Below are 23,032 nucleotides of genomic sequence, written 5' to 3' on the forward strand. Positions count from 1 at the left end.
TCTTAGCAAGTTTCAGGTATACAAGGCAGTACTGTTAACTGTAGTCACCATGTTGTACGTTTCATCCCCAGAACTTACTCACCTGCATAACTGGATGTTTACACCCTTGGACCAACATCTCTCCATTTCACTCCCCCTCCCCTGCCCCAGCCCCTGGCAACCACCATTACTCTGAGCTTCTCTGAAGTTAACTGCTGTATAGTTCTCATATAAGTGATACCTTATAGTATTTTTCTGTGTCTGGCCAATCTCACTTACCAGAATGTCTTCCAGGTCCATTATGTTGTCCCAAATGGCAGGATTTCCTTTATTTTAAAGAGCACATTGGACTTGTTACCTCCTGGTTTACAACCTTTCTGTGAGGTTCAAAGCCCTTCCTGATGTGTCCCCTGCCTTCCTGGCCTCCACCAGCCCCCTGCCCCTTGCATACCTCCCGCCAGCAACCTTGCTCTTCCTTCTGGGTCTCCAAAGAGCCATCTTGCCTCCAAGCGCTTGCAGACACTGTTCCCTCTGCCTACACACTCCCTTCCCCACCCCCTTTGCCTGGGTAGCTCACGCTGATTCTTTTCTGTCCCCTCCAAGCCATTCCCTCGCGAGAGAGGTGCCCTTGCACTGTGCTCCACGACCCTCAGTACCACCCTCTCCTGCCAGTTATCACACTGCCTGGTCATTTTATTTTTGACCTGTCACCTGCATTAGAATGGGGGCTTCTGGAAGACAAGGACTTCGGCTTAGCGTGGCAAGTCCCCAGGGTCTGACACGCACAGCCTGTCCCAGAGGAAGCTCTCAGCAAGTGCAGCAGGTGGCAGCTGCTGCTTGTACATCTGAGGAAACCAAGGCCCGGAGAGAGGAAGGAACAGAATTACGGGACACAGGGAGTTGATGACAGAAATGGGGCTGGAACCCTGAATGTCCCACATTAAGCCCAGGGGCACAGACCCCTAGTGCCGATGTCCTACAGGGGCCTCTTGATGTCCTGACCTGTGGTAACCTGCTGGCCTCGGTGATGACCAGCTCCCCCGCCTCGGGCACTGCTCGGCCCGCAGTCCCTCTCACACCGTGCTGCTGACCGAGCACCGCGCTTGCCCAGTGCCCTTTCTCTCCCTCTCCTCCTCCTCCATAGCTCCTCTGAGGGTGCTGCTCCAGCGATCCCCCAAAACTAGGGAGCCCACTTCATTCAACTGAACTTGGTGCAGTTCGACAAAGGATCTGCACTGCTGCCCCTCAGGCCTTGAAGGGGAGGGTGGGGCGCTATCCCAGCAGGAGGCAGTTACAGTGTGCAGTTCAGGGTGGAAGAAGAAAGCACCGGCACCACTGAGGTGGGCAGGGAAGGCACCTGCTAGCGTCCATCAAGGATGTGAGTAAGGAAGGCCACTTGAATTGGGGCCTCACTTGTGGAGCTTGTGCCTGGAAGACCAAGGCCTCTAGGGACACGTGGTAGATGGAGAGGATGAGAGTCCAATCAGGAAACAGAAACACAACTAGGCATTTCAGTCAGCGAGGATTTAATATGGGGAATTGTTTAACAGGTGTTGGAAGAAGAAAGTTATAAAAGGAACACTGAGGCAGCAGAGACACCAGCTGCTGAGAGTAGTCACCACCCCAGGGCCAGAAGAAGGAAAGGGAGGCCTTCAGAACCTCGGTGCTCAGAGAGAAGGCCCGCACAGCTGGTGCCCAGACACCTGAGGAGGGGCACTGACCCGCTGCCCTTGGCCCCTCCCCGGGGCGTGGCAGGACCAGTGCTGGAAGGGTGGAAAGGAGCCAAAGACCCTGACAGGAGCAGGAAAACGGACGCTTCGGTCCTTCTCCTGCATCCCACCCTCCTTCAGAGCCTCCTGTTGGCAGAAGCTGATGGGGAGGGAGTCAAGAGATGTGACTCTCCGAGTCCCAGCCAAGAACCATTTGTTAAATGAACGGGAATTACTGATCCAGTTGTTAAATGGTTGATAGCCTGAAATCTGCCTTGGTGGGAGTATTTACACCAAGGAAATTGGCAGACATTACAAATCAGAGATTCCTCTTTGTTCCCAAAAAAGCCAGTTGTTACACATTTACCAGCACATCCTTGACTGGCTACTTTCCTTCCTCTTCCACCTACTTCCTAGTCCCTCCCCTGCCCAAGGCTCCATAGGACTGGTTCTTGCAAAGGGAGGCAAGACAGCTTGTGGTTAGAAGCGTGAGCGCGAAGTCAGACATGTTTGGGATGAGTCCCAGTTCTACTACCTCCTAGTCATGTGACCCTAGGCAGATTTCTTAATTGAGATAATAATAATATGTAGTTCATCCCACTGGGGTTGTTGTTGAGAATTTACTAATAAAGGAGAACCCCAGGAAAAAAATCTTAGATAACATACACAAATGTTTCAGCAGAGATTTAAAATGAATTAAAGAATGTTCTGCAGAGCGAACCCCGAGAACAGAGATGAGAAGGGGATTGCCCCCAGATTCTCTTCCTAGAAAATGGTAGAGCACAGCCTGAACCTACAGCTTCAGGCCCTTGTTACTGCTCTTTCCATCATTCTAGGTTGAGGAGAATGTGCTTATGCTGCACAGATCTCTGGCTCTCATTCAGGAACACTCGAAGCTGTCAGTAAAAATTAATCTATTCCGAGAGAGAGCATTATTTTGTTGGTGATGATGTTGCTATTTTTGCCTGTACAAATGTGCCTTATAACATCCTTTCAAAAAGTTTTTAATAAAGTTTTCCTGTTATTAAAATAATACATGTTCATTATAGGCTACTGAAAAGTAAAAAGAAGAAAAAGCCATAATCACACAACCCAGGACCTACTAGTGTTAACATTTTGACTTTGTGGGGATGCTTTTTACATAATTGTGAACATACTGCATATACTACTTGTATCCTGTCTTTTTTTACTTACATTATGGTATTAGTTAGGATAAATAACACCAGCTGCTATAACAAAGATATCTAAGAATCTCAGTGAATTAACACAGTAAAAATGTATTTCTTTCTTAGCAAAATCCAAAGTAGTTGTTTCTGGTTGGTGGAGAGCCTTTCCGCATAGTGGTTCATAAACCCAGGCTCCTGTCTCGTGTCCCCACTGTTCCTCAGGCCTCTGAGCTCTCTCAGAGATTCTGTGAATCTGGTTAACAGATGGGGGAAGTGAGGGAGCATGAAGAGTCTGTGGGAGGTTTCATGGGCCAAACCTGGATTACCATAGGCCACTTCTACCCACATTCCATTGGCTAGAACTGTCACTTGGCCACACCTAACTATAGGGAGGCTGGAAAGTGCAGTCTAACCATGTGCCCAGGAAGAAAAGGAAAAGGATTTGGTGAAGAGCGAGCCAGAATCTAACACAGTCAGATGATCACTTTTTCCAATCTTCTATCATTTTTATACTATAATGTGCAAGTCTGTGTAATTTAGATCAAGTCACCCTTATTTAAAACCTTTCAGCAGCTCACTCCCCTTGCATTCAAAATGAAGCCCAGAACCTTGATACAGCCCATAAGGCTCTGCATGACCTGGCACCCATCCACCTTGCCAGTCACATTTCTTGCTCATTTCTTCCTTAATTACCACTTTCAGTTCCATGGGCATTGTTTCCTGCCTATAAAGGACCTTTATACTTGCGATCCCCTCTTCCCAGATGCCCTCTCCCCCACTCTGAGCTGACTCCTCAGGTCTCAGTGCAAATACTCCCTCCCCAGGAAAGGCCTCCTTGACTTCCCCAGTCCAAACTGGGATCTTGTCGGAGTTCTCTCTTACAACCCTATTTTTCCCTTTATACTACTTATTATAGTTTATAATTGCGTATCTGTTGGTGTAGCTGTTACTTAATGTCTGTCTCTCTCCCTTCAGACTGCAAGTTCCGTGCAATCTAGAACCCGTTGACTTTGCCCACTCTCTATCTGGTGCCTGCCTGGCACATGCCCAGCACATGTTCGATGCTCAGCGGTGCTGGATATGAATGTATTCTAATGTTTCATCGTGTGTCTATCACAGTTTACTTCACTCTTGCCCAATTTCTTGGACATACCCTCCATTTCTGATATTTTGCTCCTCTAAACCAGCCTGACCCTGTGTCATTACTGAAAGGAGAGGGAGTTGGTTCCGCCGCGCTTGGGCATCCAGCCAGCCCTCTCCTCTTGGTCCCCACTCCTCTCCACTGCACCCCCGCTGGTCAAGGGTGCAGAAGGGTGGCAGTTGGGCAGACCACACTTCCCATCCTGCCCCTTTTCTTCATTCCCTGCACACCCACTGCTCAAGACTCCGTGGAGATCAAACTTTCCTCAAGGCTTGGGACTATCCAAAGAACTTTCCATGTAAGAAAATATATTAAATAGTATACAAACTATGACTTGTCCCTACAGCCCAAAGGGACATGCAGGAAAAAGTATTTTTCACCTTTGCAGAATATGTGTGTGGATGTACCCAGCTGTTCGGTATTTTTAAGTCCTGGCATCCCTGGGGGCAGAGAGGGCTCCTTTTCTTGAAGCCCACACGGTGAGGATCTCTACCCTTTGTGGAAAATCTGACCAGCAATCTAACCCCAGTGTTTTCTCAAAGTCCCCGTTATTCATTTGAGACAAGAATGATTCTGGGTGGAGGGCTGTCAGCAGAATGGTCCAAGGTGGGCTCAGATCATCCACACAGATAGGAATGTGCTTCCCCATCTGGCAAACCAACAAGGATTCCCCCATCGCCCTTCCATTCCCTTAGATATTTTGCTGCCTGAATGACATGTCAGGGCTCATCTTGTTTCCCCACAGCATAAATCAAACACTCAGATGAGCATGAATGCTCACACATCCCAAAGACAAACACAACTGCCCAGAGACAGGCGTGCAGTTAGGGTCATGTTAAGGAATGAGATCCTTCCCTAAATAAATGCACAGAGATCTGCAGAGACTATGTCCCTCAGTGGGCCCAGGGCTCCAGGCAACTAGGCTGAACCAAGTGAGTCCTCACTCTGTGTAGCCTCCAGCTCCAGCCAGACACCAGATCGTTCCAGGGCAGGGTCTCTCTGCCCTCTGCTGTGAAATTGAAAGAGACCACGTGGGGCTTGATGCATGCAATTCATAAACTAGCGGAATTAAAAGTTACCCTTTATTGTGAGCCAGCCCTGGGTTATGCCCTCTTCATAATTGTCTACTTTAATTCTCAAAAACAACCCTGAGGAGCAAGTATTATTCTTACCATTTTTCAAATAGCAGAACTGATGCTCAGAAACACTCAATGACTGTCCAAGGTCACAGTGATGCCGATATTTACTCTTGTCTGGCAAATGCTGCAACTTAGTTTTTTTCCACATTATCTTATGCATTCTGAAGATTTCTCTGAAAAAGAAAATGCAGTTTTATGGCTACTTTTCAGGAAAACAAAAATCCTTATAAATGATCCATCTGGGATTTTACCTCCATTATTTTATTTTCATTCCAAATGATCTCTGTGGTCATTCTTACAAACTCCTCAGAAGTTAGAATTCATGATCAAGCAGCATGCAGTCATGAAAACAGAAGCCATGTCAGGCACTTCGTGGGGAGGTTTAATGCGGGGAACTGGTGACAACTTTGTTGGAAGTGGTGGAGGAGAAAAGCCGGCCAGTGCTGTCACGGACATGAGTATTCACAGAAGAGGCCCAGCCCCTTGGGGGAGAGGACCCAAAGGGGACCCGGTGCCATGGCCTCTCAGTACCTAAAGTGGTCCTATTTCCTTGACAGCTTATTGATTGCGACTGGATTCTAACTTCCGAGTAGTTTATAAGGATGACCACAGCTACGGTTTGGAATGCAAATAAAATAAAGGGGACCCAAGCACACTGGTCACTGAGGTTCCTGCGACTGTTCTGGGGACACCCCCCCCCCCCGGCCACAGGAGCACCCCCACACTGACAGTGCAGGGCTGTCAGGGCCCACAGAGACCTGCAGTCACTCAGAGCCCCTGCTGCTGCAACCAAAGCAGAAAACAAAATAGATTTTCCTTTATGCATACTTTCTAATCTCCTATGAATGCTTCTCATTAGCAGAACCTAAATGGAAACCAGCTGGCAGGGGATTCTGGGAAATGTGGTTTCTGGGTTTTGGGCCCCTGCGACACAGAGGAGGATATAGAGTGGGTATGGATCGTGGGCCGACCAATATCAGCCGCCACACCGGCCAGAGTTACCGGACTCCGTTGCTTTGGGGTGTGATGCATCACATGGGTTGATCTCGAGTGGATGTGATGATCCTCAGCACAGCCCTGGGATCACACACAGCCGAAGCCCAAGGAGAGTCACGGCATTATTATGTACATAAAGAATACCCCTGTGGGGAGGAGAGAATAAAATCCCGCTCAAGCTGGGGTTTCAGAAACGGAAGCCGGCCCCTGGCCTGGCTGAACCGCCAGCCCGCGAAGCTGGAGCAGTCTGGGTGCTGCGTGGGCTTCACTCAGAAGCCATCGCCCTGTTCCCACAGCCTCATCACCCAGGCTCCTTCCCGTGACCTTTGTTGGCAGTGTCTTAGGTTGGGTTACCCGGGAAACAGGTTCTGAGACAAAGACTAGGGCACAGGGAGTGTATCAAGGAGTGTTCTCAGAAACAAAGCCTGGAGGGGGAAGTGAAGCAGCCGGACAGAGGGACAGGTTGCAATGTGATGCAGCTGCAGTCACAGCCTCAGCCACCCCACGGGGACCTCTGCATCCCATGCCCCTTCACAGCTGTCTTGAATTCGGGTATGGGGGCTAGAACTATCCCCTTCACCTTTACCACTGAATATCGGCTGGCCCCAGGAAGGAGCGTAACTTCACTTGACAGGGCTCCCCCTGGGGGCAGGACCACTCAGCAGCAGCCGATGTCAGCAGCCAGGAAAAGGCGTGCCTGTTCTGGGGGGGCACCCCGGCAGCGCAGCAGGGCACCCACTGCTCAGTGCTAACGTGGATTGTAGTATTTCTTGCTTAACTCCCACCCCGGGCTCTTGGCTGCGCTCCAGAGCCCTGCCTGGACCTCCAGGTGGAATGTGACTTGGCCCACTCCCTGTTCCTTTCCCACCTGCGGGCCTCGCCCTGCGGGCCTCTCCCTGGGCATGGGGTGCGTCCTTCCTACGATGCAGGCCCACGCTCTCTGTCACCCCGGCAGGGGAGTCGCTCCTGGCTCCCCTCGCCCAGCCCCCAACTTTCATCTCCCCACAGCACTCTTCACTAACTGAAATCATCTTACTCATTTATGGCAAACCTGTTTTGTCTGTTCCTCCTAATCAAATATAAAGCTCTCAAAAAGCAAGAATCAGCACCTACAGAAGTACCTGGCCCAGGGTAGGTAAATATTTGTGCCACACATGATGTGAACTGACCACCTGCTAATATGGAAGACACCTACTGGGCAGAATTTCATGAAAATCACCTGATTAGCAGGTGGCCTTCCTCATGTCCAGTCTTAAAGAGAATGGCTAGACTGGGATGATGGTCCCTGTCCTATCAGCCATGGTCAGGGCAGCAGAGTTGGCTTCAGGGGTCAAAGGCAGCAGGTGCCATGGTAACTCCTTTGGGAAAGAATCGCATCGTCCTCAGAAGGCAGCTTCTTGTCTTCTTCCTGGTGCAGACCCTCAGTCTAGCCAGTTACCCATCTGTGTGTCGGTCACGGCGCAGTTACCATGGTCATGGAGTTCTCAGATCTCTCCCGTGGTAGACCCCAAGTGTGGTTCGAGAACTCGGTCCCCTCGGGGCTGATGTTTGAGATTAGGACACCTCGGGGAAAAGCCCACCAGTTACCCTTTTGCCAGCTGAAATCACACAGTGTGGAACATCTCTTCCCAGGGGTTGGACAGCTCTCTCCTAGCGAACATTTTTAAGTAAAAATTACTACTGCCGTTGACTGTGTGCCTGTTGCAGACGAGGGGCCGTGCCAGGCCCATAACTCAGACACTGGCATCCTTCCCCCGTGCTCCTGGGAAAGTGAGGGGCTGGGAGGAGCTCCTGCGAGTGAGAATGGTCATTGTGAGTAAAATCAAGTATGACAGGTCTTCCTTCAAGGAGGGACTAATTCGTTCTGTTTAAAAGTAAGGGGGTGGGAGGAGTAAAGGGGAGATTCCTTCTCATCCCCACCCCGTACTCCACCCCATTTCGTCCCAGCTTTGAATACTGTTCCAGCCGCCTTTTAGTTTGATAAGGATTCTGCAGACTTTGTCCACATTTTATATCTGGAAGTCTTTGGAATTCTTCAAAGCTTGGCAGGAAATGGGTGGAGTTAGATCTCCCCCTTGGTCAGAGGAAGAAATGTCTTCTGAATGGTGCAAAGTGGACGGTTTGCATACAAGCGATCCTTCTGGAAGATGTTCTGTGTTTTTCCGTCATCCCTGGAAATAAAATTACAGCTCCTGTCTCACCTTCCGCTGAAGTGTCTTCACACGCCAGGGAATTGCTTACCGGCAACTAAATATAGACTTCAGGGGCATTCGTTTCAAACTGACGCTGCTCACAGCTGTCTTCAGGATGTCCACACAGTGTCAAAGTGACCAAAGAAGGTGTTTCTTGTTCTGAGAACAAGAGTGATTTTCTCTTAGTGCCGAAAGCCCCGCAGGGCCTCAGACCCTGGGTTTCCACCGAGGGAGGATACTTTCTGGCACTTTCTCCTGAGAACTGAGTGGGACCTGAACGCGTCTGTGCTGTTACTGACAATGTAAGAGCGTGACTGAGAGTAAAGCAGTACACCCTCAAGACCGTTTCTTTCCCTAATGTCTCACTAATGGACGGATAGGAATTTATTTCTGGATCAGAAACTACATGCTATGGTGAAGTAAACATTAAAAATCAAACTCGATTTGAACTCCAGCAGCTTACTGTGACCTTACAGACAGGGCATAACCTCCTCGGTCAGTTTCTTGATTTGTAAAGTCAAGATTATCCCCCTTTGCACGCAAGCTTGTCATAAGATTCACTGATGTGACGTGTGTCCATTTCTTCACACGGCTGCAGAACTTTAGGTGGACTATAAATTGGCTAGGGGAGACTGCTGCCCCCCATGTTCCCAGTACGGTTAGCCCAGCGTATGGAACCCTTGTATCAGCCAGCAAAGCAGATGCCACTCACTGTCTTTAGCCCCCGGGCTCCCTAATGAGGGGTGCTCAGCTGCCTGTGACACTAGTCATGTCACTGGCTCAAGAAGCTTAATTTTGTGCTGCCCCGTAGCCCTGTTATAATTGGGGCTGATGTCACCACTCAGAAAGAACTTACAAAAACACTCTCTGTCCTTCATAAGACTTGCTAACTGACCTTCAGCCCCCTCTGGTCCTCAAGCAAATAGCCTCAGCAAAGCCACACATCTTTAGGGGTGGGGCACGGGGGCCATCAGGGCCAAGCTCCAGGGGCCTCGCCTCTGCCTCTGTCTTTCCAGCACCCTGGAAGACCTTGTCCCAGGATAACACAGGACATGTGGGCGTTTAATAAGTAGCTGCGATGATAATGATGATGCATATCTCGGCTTTAATTCACATGTGTTAGTTCCATTATTGATTGTGTGCTCCTTAAATTAACCAGATAAAGTCACAACCAGTTTAAAAACAATTACTTTAATTTGCATCTGTGGTCTAGCAGGTGTCTGGGTTTTTTCTAATATTAATAATTACATTGTACAGTTTATGAATTTTAGTTGAGATTGGTAGTGTCTAAGCTAATGTAGCATTTTTCTTTTGTTCTCATGTTTGTTTTGTTTTGTTTTTAGGGTCAAGTTGTGTTCCGGAATGGGGAGAGAATGGGGACCATTAAATTTACTCAATTTCAAGGTAGGCTTTTTGATACTTCTTTCTAGTTGATAAATTCTGTATTCAGGGGTGTTGTTTCATGCAATAAAATACATCAAAACAAATGAAAGTATGATGTTCCAGATAAGAGAAATAAAAATCAATAGAAAACACTTCTCTGTGAAAATATTAGTTTCAACTTATTTAGAATATTTTTTTCTCTACTGTATTACTTCTCAGGCTGATTCAGTCTTTCCCCATGACTATGAGAAACTCATTAAATTATGGGGGTGAGGGGTAAGTCAGTTCCCATATTCTGAGAAAACTTGCATTGTTCTCGTCTTCGATTGTAGAAATTTCCAGACTCTGAAGTTGAGAGAATAGCATAGTGAATGCTTCACCAGCTTCACAGTATCAACATTTTGCCAATCTTGCTTTATCTTGACCCGCCCTATCACCCCTTTGTTTTTTGCTGTAATGTTTCAAAGCAGCTCCCAGACGTTATCTCATTTCAATCTATAAACACTGCAGTATGCATTTCTACCAGATAAGGACTTTCAAAAACATAGCCACAGTACGGTGATCACACCTAAAGCACTTAACAGTTGTTAATATCCTCTCATTCCCAGACTATGTGTCTCTGTAGTTTCTTTTACTCTGCAGACACCGCACATACCCTATTCACAGAACCTTTATTTATGCATTTATTTTAGAACCAGGTCCTTGGTTGGACTTTTCTGCCGTCAGAGTTGGAAGGGGCTCTGAAGTCACCCAGACCGAGTTTCCCACGCGATAAGGAGGAAGCGCGCAGAGGGGCAGTGGCTTGTTGGAGCCCACGGGGCATCCTTGAGGCGTAGGGGCTGGGCCGTCCTCAAGGCGGCGCCAGTGCAGCTCGGGTGGCCGTTAGCAGGGCTGGCAGCCAGAGCACCAGCCGGGTGATCCGGCAGCGGGTGCTCTCCGGCAGCGGGTGCTTCTGGAAGCCCAGCCTTCTGCGTCAGCTCAGATCCCAAAGTCATCCAGGGGAAAGCAAGAAAGGCAATCGAGTTACTCAGATTCCTTCAGAGAAATCCACCAGATTCGGATCAATCAGGAGAGGTGTCCTTGGGTTCTACTGCTCCATAATGCAATCTTGTAGATTTACCCATTTGTCTTCCCGTGGCAGGTAATTGAAACGCATGTCAGCTCTCTGGTGTGCGTAAAAGATGTAATTTTAGGCAAATGTAATTATTTTCCCATTTGTTAAGTCTTACTTCTTTGTTGGTTGAACAAAGTAAGCATCTTGGCAAAGATACTTACTTTTTTTTTTTTTTTTTTTTGAGTGATTGCAACTAAATTCTCTTGTCACATTTTCAGTTCTCAAATTATATCATTCTGGGAGAATATTTTGTAAAATATTGATCAGCCAATCACAGCTACAAGTGTGTACCTATTTTATTGCCTCTCTTTCTTTATATTAGGATTAGACGCCAACTCCAGTGACTGGTTTTAGGCATTTATAAGGAAAACAGTGTAGCAAGCAGTAGCTGAGGTGGGTTTGACCCACCTGAGTTCAAGTTGCTGTAGAACATCAGGCAAGTGACTTCACCTCGCTGAGCACTGATGTCCTCGTCTGTCAAATAAGAATATATTCCTATCTCTCTGCTTAGGCTATGGGAAGAACTAGATGAGATAAGACAGAGAAATATGTGCATATATTTCTTGCTCAGCAAGCAATAGCAATTATGACTAGCACTTTGTCAAAAATTATGACACTTTTCAGGGGCAAATCCAGATTTCCTTGGTGCGTTGAAACCCTCCCGATGCCTTTTTGTCTGCCTACCCCCATCGCTGCTACCCACACGTAGCGATGTGGGATGTCAGAAGGCACAAGGCCGTAGAGATGATCTTGTCTCCCCACTTTGTGGGGTCAGTGGGGAAGCTGAGGCCCAGGGAAGGGAGGTGTTTCCTCCAGGGACATGTGGCTGATTGGGGGCGGTGCCAGCGCCCGCGTGCTCACATGCACACAGGCCTGAGCTCTCTCACCGTGTGTGTTCCGCGTCTATGGACTGTCAGAACTGGGGCTGGCAGGTCCTCCTGTTTGCGAGTTTTCAGAACAGACGCTGATCCTGCTGACAGGGGGATGCTGTGCCCAGGGCGTGCTCACATCAGCACAATAGTGAGTTATCCAAGTTCATAGGGTCTCAGAGGTGCCTTGTCTGCCAGGATGGAGGGGTTGAATACTAAAGAGGCTGTCCAAGCCAGAAGGGCTTCTGGTTGTCATCTCATTTCACAGAGGGGAAAGGAAACTGGGGCTCAGGCAAGAGAACAGTCTTGCCTGGGGTGGTCCCTGACTCACTGTGAGACGGTGAGTTCATTCCTTCTCTTCTCTGGGCTCATGCTCCCCCTCCAAGAGGGCTTGGTCCAGATTCTGTCTTCTGGGACCTTCTAGAAATTTACCCAGAGGATAGGCCTGCCTCCTCCCCAGGGGTTATGAGTTCCTAAATCACCTCATGCCGTTGACCTTGCACATGGCTTCTATGTGGTGTCACCATGTTATTTTTGCCATGCCCTTCACACCCTGTCCCCTGTCTGTTTCTCCCTTGCCGCCTGCCCTCTTATGTAGAGAGGACAGTGGATATCAGAGCTCATGACAGAACTGATGCATAAACAACCAGCCCCAGCAGTGGGGGCTCCTTTTGCAAGATCTGCTCTTGGGCAAGTCATTTCATCTCCCTAAGCTTCAGTCTTCTCCTCTGTACAATGGGATGGCATTGATGCCGGCCCTGCCTGTCTCCTGGGGCTGGGCTAGGGCCATTTGAGATTTTGCTGTGAACTCTAGTTCTGGGAAGCTAGTCACATTGCTAGCATGCTGCCTGGCTCCTTGTCTGGCTCTTGGTAAATGCTTACTGAATTAGTTAGTGATACATCTCGTGGAAACTTAAGAACCTTTCATTTACTCATGTTTTCCCATGACTTAAATCAAGGCAGAAGGTCTGGTGAACCACAGTCAGCCTTGACAACAGAAACGTGAACCAAAGCAAAGTCATGATGGCAGCCACTGTTATTCTAGACCGGAGGACCTTTTTCACCAACATAGAAGTGCTGGACAAACAGAACTATTCTGAAATAATGCCCCAGGGCCAACTCCATGGTCCCTCTTGAGACTGAGGCATTTTGAATCCAGAGGGGGTTTCAGAGCCTTAGAAATGATCTTCCTCATCCCTAGTTTCCTTTTATTTACTCCATTTCTGAGGATTCCCAGAGTCCTTGCCTCCCACCAGGACAGTCCTAGAGGGTGGCTCAGAGCATCCAGGGTTCCAGAATAAGCATCTTATTAAGAGCACCTGCAACTCTTATCCTGTGCAAGGAGCTGGTCAGGTGTCAGGGACTTAATGCTTCTGGGGCAGCCCTGAGCCAGGGATGGACAAGAAGTGGAGGACTAATCCCCTAGTGTCCTTTCCCCTTGGTTGGAAATGCCCAAGAACTTCAAGGTATGTTCTAGTCTGTTTCCAGATGTCAGCTGAGGACAATCTCAATGGAACTGTACCTCAGTTGCCTTCCCAGAAACCTGCTCATTCATGCACCTTGTACTGGCTCCCTTCCCTTCCCTGTCTCACCACCCTGAACCCTATCAGTGTGTCCTAAGACCACCTTCCAAATAAATTACATGCATTCTTGCCTTTGTCTCAGGCACTATGCTGAGGGCGCTACCCATGGCTGTCCATAAGGCAGGGATCGTCCTGCTGGCCACACATCCTGGGTATAGTGGGGCTAGCCTGAACCCCTTTCAACTCCAAGTTCAGAGCGCCTCCCCCATGCCATCACGGATTTCCACTAAACCACATTAGATAAGGATGAATGCTAGAGAATTGGCTTTTTATTTCCTTATGAGAAGAAAGAATTCATGTTACTGCCAAAGTCTAAACATGGCTCAGAATTTGCAGCAGGGAAGGAAGTTGAGTGAAGCCATGATTAGAGCCTTGTTTATGCCGTTCTTCGTGAAATCTCAGCATCTGTGCTCTGGCTCACCGTCTCTGCCTTCATTAGGCCTGTTTGTAAGAATCTCAGCGAGTGATGATGTGCTTGAGTTTCATACTGCTTCTGCGGAGCATAAAAGACTCAGACTGGGGAGTTTTGTGTTTCAGCACCTGACTTGAAGGGATCAGGTCTTCCATTGCTCTAACAACATAATTGTCACTCAGAACGTACCTAGTGAAATGTAGGCTTGTCCTTCCCATTTGCAGACATTAATTACCATTTGGTCTTCGGGGTAACAGATATGGTTCTATTCAGTGCACATTTCCTGAGCATCTGCCAGGCACTTTACCAAGTCCTCTGGGGGAAGCCAAGTTGAGTAAGAAATGGTCCCTGCCCCACCCCCACCCCCAAGGGCTTCATAATTTTTCTGGCCGAGAGTCAAAGCCTATGGAAGCAGGAAGATAATTTCCCAGAATCTACTAGAAAACTTTCAGAGCACGTCTGACCCCAGTTTGAGACTCTTAAGGCTGGTTTCTGATATCCTTTTCTCTGTCGAGGCGTGTTCTGTGTGGCTCTCTTCACCAAGCCATGGGTCTGCGGTGGCCAGTTTGCTGACTGCCACTCAACTTGATATAATTAAGAGTGGAGATATAGCCTGGCCGGTGTGGCTCAGTGGTTGAGCGTCAACCCATGCACCAAGGGGTCGCTGGTTCAATTCCCAATCAGGACAGAAGCCCAAGTTGTGGACCCAACCCCAGTGAGGGGCACACAGGAGACCGGTCAATGTTCTCTCTCATCGATGTTTCTCTCTCCCTCTCCATTCCTCTCTCTCTCAACTCAATAAAGAAGAAAAAAAAAGAGTGGAGATGCAGTCCATCGAAATACAGGATACACAGGCAGGCATGTGAGTCAGCAGGAATGGAAAGACACAAGTGAATGTGGGTTCCTACAGGCTGGAAGCCTGACCCTGACCTTGACGCCGACCCAGCCCTCATGATGCAGGGCTCACCTTTCAGGAAGCCCGAGGAAGTGGCTTGGAAGGCAGAGTTATTTAGTAGGCCTTGTGTTTCGTTGAGCCTTAGATTCTCCATGTGAAGGGAGCCCTAACTCTCCTTTACAGCATTTACTCTGTTTAAATGCCTCCAGTGATGGAGAACTCATCTCCTATCATATGGAAAGTATGTGAGCTTTGAAGCGGGCATGTCTAATTGTTAGTAGTAGGCCCTGTGGCTTAATTTCTCTGAGCCATCATTTCAGCATTTATTTAAAAATAGTAGCTCTGACCGGTTTGGTTTAGCAGTGAGATCATCAGCCCATGGACCAGAGAGGCCCGGGTTCCGTTCCCGCTAAGGGCACGTACCTTGGTTGCATTTTGTCCCTGGCCCCAGTTGGGGTCATGTGGTTGGCAACCACTTAATGTGTGTCTCTCTCTCTCTCTCGTCCTCCCTCTCTCCCTCCCACTCTATCTCAGGATAAATGCAAAAATGTCCTCGGTGAGGATTTTTTTTAAAAAGTAAACTATTAGGTGATCATTTTCTTTGCCTTAAGAGGGTGGTGAAAGTCCAACGTCATGAGGCTATGAGTGTTCTTGGGTTGGTGACTTACCCAGAAGGGCCATGGCACTGTCGGATTCCTTCTCCTCCCCTGGGCACTCCTGACAGTGACCCCAGGTTTACCCCTTTCCAGAATTTCTTGAGAAAAGTGCAATCTTGCTTCCTTAGGACATACTTCACACTTTGTCACCGGTGCACAACATCCCCTCTTGTTCTTATTTCCCTCGTTTATTCTCATACCCCGTCTCTGCCTCCCCCCATGAAAGGCAGACGTTCCAAGTGTTTAATGCCTGTGTTGTGTTTGTATCTTTTCTTGCAAAATGTAGTTTATTACTGTTATTTGTGCCTATATTTTGAATTTACATCAGTGCGACTGGATTACATATCTTTTCTGTTTCTCTCTCTTTTCCACTCAGCACGTTGTTGTCTAAGATGTTCCTGGGTGTACACCTAGCCCATAGCTTTCAATGCTCACCCCATGGGCACACCCACCCCCTCTCCCAGTGACAGACACCCAGGTTACCTCAACTCTTTGCCTCCACAAATAATGAGGGTCCTTGTACATGTCCCCTTATGAACCCAACTGGGCATTTTTTTAGGACAAATGCCCGGAGCAGAACTGTTGAGTTGGAAGGTGTTTGAACACTGAATATGCCTAAATTCTGCCAGATGGCTCTGTCGGTGAGTCACCATGCCCGTCTCCACTCCCACCGGCGTGAGGATGCCTGTGTCCCAACCTCCCACCAGTACTTGGTGTTCCCAGATCCATCATTTTTGGGGGGCCAATCTAAAGGTATAAAGTAATATCATATTGTGGTTTAAAATATTATTTCTGCGCTCACTAATGAGTTTGGGTATTTCTTCTTGTGCTTGTTAGACATGTGTTAATTGTCTGTTCTGATCCTTTGACCACTTTTATTTTGAGGGCATTATGTTTTTCTTGTTGATTTGCCAGAGTTCCTTATATAATCTGGGTATCAGTCCCCGGTTGTCTTCAGGCTTTGCAAACATCATCTCCCGTTTGGTCCCTTGTCTATAAACTGTAAGTCCTTATTGAACAGGAATTCTCAGTTTTGAGGTGGTTAAGATCTTTTCTTTGGTAAGGGGGGGAATCCTCTGGTTTGGGCTTATGAAGTTGCTTAATAGTCATTTCCTGGTACCTATGTGCCAGATGCTGACTGGGCACAAGGTGCCCTCAGGGAGCCCTCGGCCAAGTATGGAGCAGACACAGGACCCCAATGGGTGTGATACCTGAGGGCATTTCGAGGAGGGGGCATTTGGCTTCTCCTACAAGATTCTGGGAAGGCTACCTGAGAGAGGTGTCATCTGAGATGAATTTTGAAAGACCCTAGGAGTTAACCAAGAAGAAGAGATAAAAAGTGTCCGAGGGGCAAATAACCTGTTGTATTTGTGTGTGTCCTGTCCCCTCAGGTACTTAGCTTTTGCCCCTGGGCCAGTTTGAGCGAGTCAGTGGACAAGTCTGCCCTTGGTGGGGTCATTATACTCCCTGGACAATGTCCAGTTAGCCTGTTAAAAAATCTTAAAACAGAGGTCAGTGAAGTTAACGATTAGAACTGGGACCGTGGCTGCTGTTTGTGGAGACAGAGCCACGTGTGTGAGGGTCTCCAGGGGCCTGCTCCCCTCTGTTCCCACCCGGTGAGAGGAGAGACCCTGCAGCTCTGTTCGCAGTGAGCAGACTGGCGGGGGGTGGGCTCCCTGGGCAAGGCTGGCCATCCTGGGAAGAGCAGAACCGAGGCCTGAAATCGCCGCATCCGTCTCAGAAGGACCACCAGGAGCAGGAGCTGATGTGATGTGCGGCCTCTGGGCGGAGCCAGGCCTGTGAGGGGAAACCTCAGGGACTAGCTTTCAGCATGAACTGAGGAAGACCCTCACAGCGGCTGCAGAATCACCGAACAAGATTTGGAAGCTGCGAGCTCCCCGAGAGCAGCCCGCTGGCTCGAGCGAGACCCAGGCAGGGACGGGGCTCCCCAGCGGTCCTCACGGAGGGGTGGCCGCCGCCAAGACCAGCTCCAGGAGTCTGCCTCCCAGTCAGAGCCCTTTCGGTCTGGGTTTGGGATTTTCTTAGGCGGGGCAGGGGTCCTAAAATGCATTAATTGTGTAGCATCTTTGATTTTCATTGAGCCAAGATCATCTTTCGTTTTAAACCCCCGAGTTATACATTGAGTCTGTACGTTTGCAGCAATTAAACTTGAAGGACACACACACCTCTCTTCGTGCAGATCTAGAGCCCACTGAGGACCAGTGGACATTTGGGGATGAGGGGAGTAGAGCCCTGTAGCAGGATGTGGGGACCCAGCTAAAACGGGAGGCTGGCGCCCCTCCAACTGGTCCTCCCGCCGGGCTGGTTGCGGTGCAGGTGGGAGGCAGAATCTCTGTGATTGAAGCTGTTTCCAGCCATCCCATGGATGCTCCCAGGCCCTCGGCCAGTGAATATTTTCAGACGGGCCCTTTTTTTGGCAGTCTGATTTTCACCAATAGGAGCTGTCACCCAGATCAAGACTTGGAGATAAAGAGTGCACTTTTTTAAAGAGAACACTCCTTTCTTGCCCCACAAGGAACCGGTACTGTTCTGCAGGTGAGGGAGCTCTTTGTTTCGCAGTATTTTTAGCCTCTGAGAACAGACAGTGTCAGCTTGAAGGGCCCTCCGTGTAATCCAGTGGTTCTCAACTATGCATCGGGGTCCTTTTAAAAATACTGCCACCCGGGATCCAGCCCCAGGGGTTCTGGTACAGCAGTTCCCCGGGTGACTGAGGAAGGGCTGAGAACCACCGGAACCGCTGCAGTGCAGTTTGCAGATGGAGAAACTGAGGCCCAGAGGAAGAGAATGGTCTGTCCGGGGTGGCACGGTGAGTCAGTGGCACCCTGCCCAGAGCTTGCAGGGCAGGGCGGTCAGCCAGTGACAGGCCCCTCTCCCTCTGCTCGGTAGCCCCCCTGCCGACCCCCAGAGGATCTTTCTATCTGTCCACAAGTGCCCTGGTCCACTGTCAGCAAGGCCAGCCTGTAACTCAGTGAAGCCTTAGCAATGTCTGCACAAGGGAGTTACCAAGCAGCCCAACAGTCGAAAGTTGGAAGTGCCAGGAGCCTGTCATGCTACCACCACCTGGGCCATGGGGAATGGAGGAGCCCAGGGGGCTCCATCCTTCCACCTTCAGACCCCAGAGGGGCCCTGGGCAGGGTGCCAGGGACGAGACTCTGTGCTACCCAGAACATCAGAAGCAAGACTTCAGGTTCTGCTCAGGAACCAACCGGCCAAAGGAACCACAAGGCCGGGGCGCAGCTGGGGCATTGCTCCGACGCGAGGGGCTGCCACCCAGTGCCCTGAGCTCACAGCACGTGCGTGCTGGGAGGGGATCGCAGTGGTCTGGGAAGTCTTCCTGGAAGAGGTGGATAAAGTCTGGACGTGTTGGTTTGGTAGCGGGAAGGGAAAGCCCCCTTCCCAGCAGAGGGACCATTGAGGGGAACCAGCGGCAGTAAGAAAACATAGGGAATGTTTGGGGACCTGGCAAATGGCTCACAGTTACTTTTATCATGACTCAAATAACTTCACTGTCCTGAACAGAAATTGCCTGTCTTCTCCTCTTTGATTCTCCCAGCCACTTTGAAAGTTCCCTGCTCTCGGGGTGCGAGCTGGAAAGGAGATACTGTCCGCAGATGGGAATGATTTTCACCTCCCGGCTAGGGCTGTGTGAGGCTGCAGTCACTGAGCTACAGGGTCAGAGGTTATGAACTTTTGTTCATCTTTATAGATCCAGCCTCCAGCACAGATGTCCAGGCCACCTTGGTCAAGGGCAAGGAAACAACCTAATCTTCCACCAGCTACACTGCTGTTTTTGAGGGGTTCTTTATTATGAACTACCTCGGGCTGGGACTGGTGTGCAATAGGCACTCCGTACATGTGGGCTGAGTGATCGGAAGCCCTGTCCAGTATGGGTGGTGAAAGTGCTCTGAATTCGGAACTGGGGGACCCAAGCTCAGGCGTGCACTTAACCTGTGAGAGGCTCCTCCCTCATCTACGCGCTGGGGTGAGGTATGCCCAACTCAGGTTTGCTATGAGCTTGAAATGCAAGGTGTGAAGTGCCTGTGAGCCTCCAAGCATCGCCCCCAGGGAGAGATTATGGTAATTATGGCCATGGTGGGAAGCTGAGTATTATTTTGATGCCGTGGGACATACATCAGGGCCTGTGAGTCAGAGGGGTGGGCTGTGCGGCTGGGGGCCCCAGGGGGCAGCCACACTACTTCCCGCTCCTGAGGATTTATTCCGATCAGCCTGCATATTTCATGTGCTGCCTCCCCATGCCAAATAAATAAATCAGGGCCTCCTTCTCTGAGGAGCAGGAGCTGACTGGGGCTGAGACTTCAAAAGGCCTGAGCAAGGATGCTGGAGCTCCCAGCAGAGTCTGCTAATGTGACATTTAGGAGCTGGGTGGCCCAGGTAAGCCACAGCCGCCTGCACAGTGTGACGCCCTCCAAATGGTGAGGAGACCTTTGCAGGAGAAGGAAGTGACTTTTACAGCCCTGTTTTCCCCCCCACGGTCAAGGAATGCAGGCGGAAGTGTGGCCGGCCTATGGGATTCCCTGTTCCATCTCCTAAATGTCTTTAAGGGACCAGCAGTGCACCTGCATTTATGCAAAGAAATTCACTTTGGGCCAGAGCCAAGGCAGTTCCTCAGGGCTCATGCTTGGTATTCCCGCTACCATATCGCTTTGTGATCTCTGGGCATTTTGAGGACCAGGGTCTGCAGCTCTGAGGACCCGCCTGCCCTGTGGGTGGGCATTTCTCTCTGCAGCTAATCCCAGCTTCCCTGAGTCTGCTTTATCTATTGTCACCATACCAATGTCCCCCACACGCCAAATCTACCGACCCCCCTGATCAAGGGGCGTGTTGTCCCAGCCTCTCAGCAATGTGACGTTGCTGGCCAGCACTGTGATGAAATTGTCCCTTTCCTTGGCTTCTACAGAGCCCCCTCTCTCCTGGCATCCTGCTTCTGACGTCCTGACCACGTCTTCCCAGTCTCCTCGCAGCGTCCTTGCTCGGCACACCCCACATTGGCACTCTCCAGGATTATGCCCTTGGTCCTCTTCACTTCTCACGCAGCACTGTCCCTCGGGGCGTCCCCCTGCTCCCTGCTCCAACTCCCTCTCCCCCGCCCAGACCTCTCCCCGCTCCAGAGCCGAGGACATCTGCGCCCTGGCAGGCCCCTCTGGCTGAGCACATGCAAACGGCAACTTCCCATCCCTTCCCCTCCTCTGACCCTCTCCTGGGCTCCCCACTTAAGGAATGGCACCTGAGCCCCCAGCCACTTATTTTACTCCCCCACTCCTCATCTTCCCCACCCAGTGATCACCCAGTTGTCCAGACTTTACCTGGAAAAAAAGAAACCTTTGTCGAATCTAATTACTACCCGTCATCCCTCGGGCCACAGCCCCGATCCAGTGCTCATTGTCATTATTCTGCAGTGACCAAAACAGTGACCTAACCAGTGGTTTTCAACCTTCTTATCCCCTGGCACACACACACTAATTACTAAAATTCTGTAGCACACCAAAAAAACGTATTTTTTACCAATCTGACAAAAAAAATAAGTATAATTTTGATTCATTCACACTGAATGGCTGCTGTTGTGTTGGCTGTTGTCATATTTTTTATTTGACAGTCTAAGGGAAAAGAGGTCAGTGCCCCTGACTGAATAGTCAGGTATTGCATGTTTTAAAAATTCTTGCAGCACACCGGTTGAAATCGCTGCCCTAAACCCCCCAACAGAATGGTATCTAGGATGAAGGTAGACTCAAGTGTATCACTTAGGTCTAAAAATATGCCGAGCAAGTACATATGAAGGAAATTTTGTGCTCAGTATGACCCAGCAGAGCAATGTGTCCTCTGAAAGATGCAAATTCCACCTCAGAATGCATCAATAGAAATAAGATGTGTAGAATGAAGGAGGGGATGGTCCCCCCCAATTGCAGCTGACCAGAGAGAGCATGCCTAAAGTGCATTGGTCAGTTCTTGGATCTACATCTATCCGACAGACAGTGGGCGACATTGTGGAGTATGGCCCAAGGAAGGGCCTGGGTGGGGTGGGAAATAGAAATGATGTTCTGTAAGGTGGGGTGGGGATAGTGTCGGGGCGATCTGTCTTTGTCTTCATTCTCTAGGACCGCCTGGGGCAGAGAGAGCAGAGGTAGTCCGTGGTCCTACTGGGCAGACACAAATTATAGGGGAAAAGTCACAGAGAGACCCTTCAGCTCAATGCCAGGAAGGACTCAGTAACAGGCAGAGAATCCAGTTATAAGGGAGTGGGCTCCCCTTCTGCACAGCAAAGGACAGATGACCAGTTGACAAGATGGTGTGAAAGCGTGTTCGTTCCAGCCCAGATCTGGTTGGAAGTTTTGTGCGTCTACCTGGGGAAAGGAAAAGCCTGCAAGAACGTGGCCAGGGCCCGCGGGGAGGGCGGGAGCTGGGAGAGGAGCACCCAGCCTTGCGCACAGGACTCGGATCTAACCATCCGCTGTCTGTTGCTCCCCACAGATAGGAGGGAGGTGAAAGTGGGAGAATACAACGCAGTGGCCGACACCCTGGAGATCATCAATGACACCATCAGGTTCCAAGGTAAGGCAGGTGGGCTTCTTGAAGGCACGTGGGCTTCGGGGGGGGGGGGGGGTCTGCTCCATTGCCTCCCAAGCCTTGATATTATCTGAGGACTGGGGACAAGCTCAGAGTCCTTGGCTTTGTGGGGAAGAGGCAACATCCTCTCCTGTCAACACAGTACTCACTGAGCACAGGGTCCCCATCGTTCACGTGGTCCCCATCATCCATGTGAGAGCTGGATTCCCCTCTGGGGAAGGGTCACTGGCACTGTGCGCGTGCTGGCTTTCAGAGCGGCGTCTGTGTTTAAACCAGAGGTGCCAGGAGTGATTCTTTTTCCGTGTGGTCCAGCTAAATCTAGCTCTGTCTTTCCCTCTGGGAAAGGACTTGGTTGGGTTGTAAGAAGACCTCTCCACATGCTGCTCTTCCTGGAGGACCATTCCCTCTTTCATTCTGTGGAGAACTCCTCCTCGGCTTCTAGAACCAGAGCAAGTAACAGCTCTTCTGTGTAGCCTTCTCTGATTGCCCCCAGCTGAGCGAAGGCCCCCTGCCCTTGGCTTTCATAATGTTTTGCCTCTGCCTTTATCATGGTCACTGTCACTTTGTTTAGAAATTTCTAGATTGTTGGACCATGAGCTCCTTTACTGGATCCTATTTGGCTTTAAATTCCCAGCATCAGCCAGGATTTGGCACATGTTTGAGACTCAGTGATATTTTATAAAAAAATGAATGTATGATTGATCAAGTGAGTGGATGACTCAGTGGGTGAATAAATGAATGAACAGGTGAATATATGAGTCACTGAACTAGTGTGTAGATGGACGAATGAGTGTGTGGATGGATAGGTAGATGGGTGGGTGGATGGATAGATGGGTGGGTGGATGGATAGATGGGTGGGTGGATGGATAGGTGGGTGGGTGGATGGATAGATGGGTGGGTGGATGGATAGATGGGTGGGTGGATGGGCGTAACCAGTCTTAACCCCTCCAAGCCATTTTGCCCTGAACAGCCAAAGTACCCTTGCCACCATGTCATGCTCAAGATGCCTCACCTCTGCTCAGAGCCCTTCATGGTGCCCACTGATCACAACAAGGGGCCTTACTCCACGGTGTGACCCCCAGGGCCTCCAGAAGGGACCCCTCCCCCTGCCCTCTCTCTCAGATCTCTCCAACCCAACTGCTCACAGCTCCTCACACAGGCCAGAACACCACCAGCCTTTGCCTCTGCTGGGCTC

General features: G+C 49.8%; 1 protein-coding gene across 1 annotated transcript in view; it reads left to right on the forward strand.

Annotated features, from left to right (window-relative positions):
- GABBR2 (gamma-aminobutyric acid type B receptor subunit 2) overlaps window positions 1–23,032 on the forward strand; it is a 342,974-nt gene that overhangs the window by 239,070 nt on the left and 80,872 nt on the right. Inside the window, exons 8-9 of the mRNA XM_036261795.1 lie at window positions 9,666–9,726; window positions 21,742–21,822. Coding sequence (XP_036117688.1) covers window positions 9,666–9,726; window positions 21,742–21,822 — 142 coding nt within the window. The remainder of the gene's footprint in view (window positions 1–9,665; window positions 9,727–21,741; window positions 21,823–23,032) is intronic.

Source organism: Molossus molossus, unplaced genomic scaffold (assembly GCF_014108415.1).
Source record: "Molossus molossus isolate mMolMol1 unplaced genomic scaffold, mMolMol1.p scaffold_m16_p_14, whole genome shotgun sequence".
NCBI classification, from domain to species: Eukaryota; Metazoa; Chordata; class Mammalia; order Chiroptera; family Molossidae; genus Molossus; species Molossus molossus.